The 4,694-nt window shown below is 41.1% G+C and overlaps 1 protein-coding gene across 2 annotated transcripts in view; it reads right to left on the bottom strand.

The window, feature by feature from the left end:
* Nucleotides 1-6: 6 nt before the first annotated feature.
* Nucleotides 7-4,694, bottom strand: part of LOC106875395 (nuclear protein AMMECR1) — a 59,074-nt gene continuing 54,386 nt past the window's right edge. For both annotated transcript variants that reach the window (XM_014923504.2, XM_014923505.2), the window contains 3 exons: nucleotides 2,608-2,722; nucleotides 1,935-2,025; nucleotides 7-1,586 (listed from right to left, as the gene is read on the bottom strand). In XM_014923504.2, coding sequence (XP_014778990.1) covers nucleotides 1,420-1,586; nucleotides 1,935-2,025; nucleotides 2,608-2,722 — 373 coding nt within the window. In that variant the 3' untranslated portion in view covers nucleotides 7-1,419. The remainder of the gene's footprint in view (nucleotides 1,587-1,934; nucleotides 2,026-2,607; nucleotides 2,723-4,694) is intronic.

Below are 4,694 nucleotides of genomic sequence, written 5' to 3'. Positions count from 1 at the left end.
CTGACAGGTACTTTAACTCTACCAGCCCTGGCAAGACTTGAACTTACTGCAAGGGATTTTGGCTCATACCTTACTGATTCTATCATCCACCATTCTTAATCATAATAATAATACATGCAATTTCTTGTGTGGGCGCACAAGGCCAGAAATTTTGCGGAGGTGGTGGTGGTGGTGCGTCAGGTGATTATGTTGACACCCTCCTTCTCTCTCCCACACACACGCACCTCCTGTACTCGATTGATACTTTGCTTCACTGGCCCCCACCCCAGAATGATAAAAAGGGCAAAGCTGACCATGGCCAGAGATTTGGAAAAAAAAAAAAAAAAAAAAAAAAAAAAACCACCAAGCTGTAAAAGGCTGCGACCAAATGCTGCAAAAAGCATTTCGTCTGACACTCAAAACGGTTCTGCCGGTAATGAGTCTGTAAACTTAGGCACAAGGTCATATATTTCTTGAAGGAGTAGGGTGGCGGTGGGAGGTACAAACAGTTGATTTATTCAACCCAAGTAGATGGCTGGTACGTTATTCTTATCAGTCCTGTAAGAGATTTCCAGCAGACCTCAGTGCAACCTGATGGGTTGTAATTAAATACCACAAGGCATTAAGTCTGACACTCCACTGCCCTTAATAATAATAATAATAATAATAATAATAATATCATGAAATAGAATTGGTGTGAATGATGGAAAAGTAACACCTTGCTTTCATTGAGCCCAAAATGGTTTAATGTATACACACACACGCACACACTCACACATGCCTGCACATTACGCACACACACAAACATACAAATCAAAATATGAATTTTCAACTCCCATTATGAAAGAATGTGTAAAAATGGGTAAACCATCCAGTGTAGATAATATAACTGGACGTGTGGGTATATTATGTGTTCGTAATTTGCGTGTGTGTGTGTGTATGTGTGTGTGTGTGTGTGTGTGTGTATACATACACTTAAACATGGTAAAAAGATATGTGTGTATGTATATATGGGATGTGTAAATGCAGATGTTAGCATATATGTATATGCTTGAGTGTATATAAGTGTGCATTTTGCATAAATGTGTGTATGTGTGTACATGTACAAGAGTGTATATGTATGTGTGTGTGTGTGTGTGTGTGTGTGTGTGTGTATATATATATATATATATAGAATATATATATGCATACATACATGTGTGTATTTGTACACAGGTGTGTTCTATGTTTGTATGCAAGTGAGTGCACGCAGGCTTGAGTGCATACATGCGCAAGTATGGTGTGTGTGCATGTGTATGTGTGTGTGTGTGTGTATCCATACATATATCTCCGTTCCACGTCCAGGAGAACTGCACGTCATGTCAGTATGTAGTTATGTGCGTGTTGATGATCTGTGCATGTGTTTATGTGCATGCGCATGTGTGCAGCCATACACCACTATCATGCATGACTGTTCTGTTTTTGAGAGACGTAGTCACTGTAGCTGACAGTCACCTTCTCACTGCGATATCTGGTCAGGTGCACGTTCTTGCGCACCTCGGTACTGATCAAACCTTTGTAGCCACCCTTCCGCAGCAGGGAGTCAATTGTCTGCAGACGGTCCCAACCTGTAATGAGAGACGGAGAGAGAGAATGGAATGATGTTTAAGAGAAGAGAGGGAGAGAAACAGTCAGGCAATCAGACAAACAGGCAGGCAGGCAGACAAACAGACAGACAGGCAGGCAGACAAACAGACAGACAGGCAGATAAACAGACAGACGAACAGGCAGACAGACAAGCAGACAAACAGGCAGACAAACAGGCAGACGGATAGACAAACAGAGACAGAATGACAGACAGACAGACAGTCTGACAGACAAGAAAACAGACAGAATGACAGACTGACAAACAAACAAATAGACAGAAAAGCAGACAATCATATAGATTGCATCTCTGCTCTGAAAATGTTACATACCCTGTTCTATAGCTACTTCAGGTAGATACGTGGCAGTCTTTTTATGGCCTTTCTCATTAACAAATTCAATACGTATTCCATGGATACCAACCTGTAAAGGAGAAGGGTGAGGACATACAGATGCCATACAGAAGTGTCCCATGGGACCATTTCAAGCTGCAACACATTCTTCAACACACACACACACCATCATCATTTAATATCTGTTTCCCATGCTAGCATGGGACGGATGGTTTGATAGAAGCTGGCCAGCTGAAGAGTGGCCTGGATTCCATGTTTGTTTTGGCATAGTTTCTATGGTAGGATGCCCTTCCTAATGCCAACCACTTTGCAGAGGGTGGTGGGTGCTTTTATGCAGCATGAGCACAGGCGCTTATTATGTGGCACTGGCATGGGTACACACACACACACACACACACACACACACACATTGATGATGTAGTGTTAGATACCATACTATGCTGAGTAAGAGGGAATGGTCACTGTTGGGACTACCTTTGGTCCTAGATCTGCTAGATTAGTGTGGATTTGTTAAATAACACAAACATGACCCCTCTCTCTCTCTCTAGTGTCAGTGAACACTTAAGCAGTTGTTATGGTTGAAGTGAGTTTCTGAATAAGCATTAAGCTCTTTCTTCCACAAAAATAAAGCGAATAGAATGAATATATTTACCTCCCAGTCCAGATAATCAGTTGCCTCTTCAAAATGAGTGAGTATTGATACTGAGCAATGCAGTTTGGGAAATTCCTCTTTAGTGATGGGATTAAACCGACTGTCCTTCATAGCACTGCAATAAACAAAACACAACATTGACCAATACAGAATATTGATGACCACACAACACAAACTGACTGTCCTTCACAGCACTATAATAGACACAGAATACAAATTTATCCTCCTTCATAAAAAACGGTAAGGACCCCCTTCGGTCATGAATGACCATGGGATTGCACCTAGAAAGTTTCCCTTCGAGGCACAAGTTTGGGCAATGTTGTTTATGGAAGACCAGTAGTCGCCCATGCATACCAGCCTCCCCTCTTCATACCACCAATGTTATCCAAGGGAAAGAAAAAGGCCGATACAGCTTGGCACCAGTGACATCGCAACTCATTTCTACAGCTGAATGGGATGGAGCAACATGAAATAAAGAGTCTTGCTCAAGAACACAACACTTCAGAGCAGAACACACACACAGAAGCAAGACTCCTCTGATCATTGCACATCACATTTAACAATCTGTCCTTCCCAGCACTGCAATAGCTACAACACAGCAGGACTCCAATGGTTATTTCTAATATCTCAGCAACTGATAAACACAATACTAACCACACTTCACATAAACTGAACATATAAACAGTATTGATTGTGCTTTGTGTTATCTGATGATCTGCCATACCACAACAACAGATACACAATATTAACCATACTGCACATTAACAGAATCCACCACAAAGTTCAGCTCTTGTTGCAGTGTGGTGGCTTATTGAGCCCAAGAGCCAGAACAGTAGAGTGCAAGCTCTTGGTTAGGTCCTCCCATGCTGGATAGGTCAAAGGATAGAGAAGCCAGGCTAATATGGACTACTTCTTCCCAGAAGCAAAAATAGGTTTGCATAAGGTCAACATCCCTACCTTAAATAAAAAAAAATCGATAGCAATTCAAATTCAACAAGATCTGGGAGAGGAAAAGACAACCCAGAGTTGAGAACAGTGGAGTAAAATCATCAACGACTTACACTCCATAGGGAACAAAGTGTTTAAGTTGCATTAACTGAATGCCCTGAATATCACAACAATAGATAAACAGTATTGACCATACTTCACATAACTTGACCACCCTCCTTTGTACAATGGTAGACACAATATTGACCATATTTCGCATATTTACAAATACTAGAAAGAAATAAGGCAAGCATGCTTTGCTGGTTGTGTAGTATTGGTGTGCTTAAATGATAAGGCACAAATGAGCTGAGAGAAAAGCTGGATGTAAGAGGAATCAGATGTAGTGTGCAAGAAAGAAGACTGTTAGTACAATTATGTGGTGCACATGGAGGGTGTCAACTAAATAGAGAAGAGACAAGTTCTCAAAGTGGAAAGAACCTGTGAAAGAAGAAACACTAAGGCGAAATGGGATAATGTGCTGAAGACTCACCTAAGATGCTGAATGCCATGAAAGAGATGGCAAAGAATTGTAATAAAATGCATCTAGCACACTGTAAAGTGGTTAGTAGTGAATAGAGACAATGTAGGCTTGGATGAAGTTTTTGATCTGAATGAGGAAATGACAGCCCCACTGTAGTAAATCTAAATAAGAACTGACTGTCTAACTCAAACTGGTATGGGGAGGTGTGTGTGTGTGTGTGTGTGTGTTAGTATTACATCATGGTGCTATCCACAACCAAGCATATACAGCACGAAACTGGGATTAAGAAGGAATAATTTACAATAAATACACCAGTGAATCTATCAATGTACATTTGCTATTATTTTTAGGTTGTTATGTAGAATTCTTGATACCTACGGAGCTTGATGTTGAAGGTTGGTTTTGAAACTACTTGTAACAAAACATATATATATATATCATCATCGTTTAACGTCCGCTTTCCATGCTAGCATGGGTTGGACGATTTGACTGAGGACTGGTGAAACCGGATGGCAACACCAGGCTCCAATCTAATTTGGCAGAGTTTCTACAGCTGGATGCCCTTCCTAACGCCAACCACTCAGAGAGTGTAGTGGGTGCTTTTACGTGTCACCCGCAC

This window comes from Octopus bimaculoides, chromosome 19, assembly GCF_001194135.2.
Source record: "Octopus bimaculoides isolate UCB-OBI-ISO-001 chromosome 19, ASM119413v2, whole genome shotgun sequence".
In the NCBI taxonomy this organism is placed as follows: Eukaryota; Metazoa; Mollusca; class Cephalopoda; order Octopoda; family Octopodidae; genus Octopus; species Octopus bimaculoides.
Note: the sequence above shows the minus strand (reverse complement) of the source record. Positions and strands in the feature narration are given on the sequence as shown.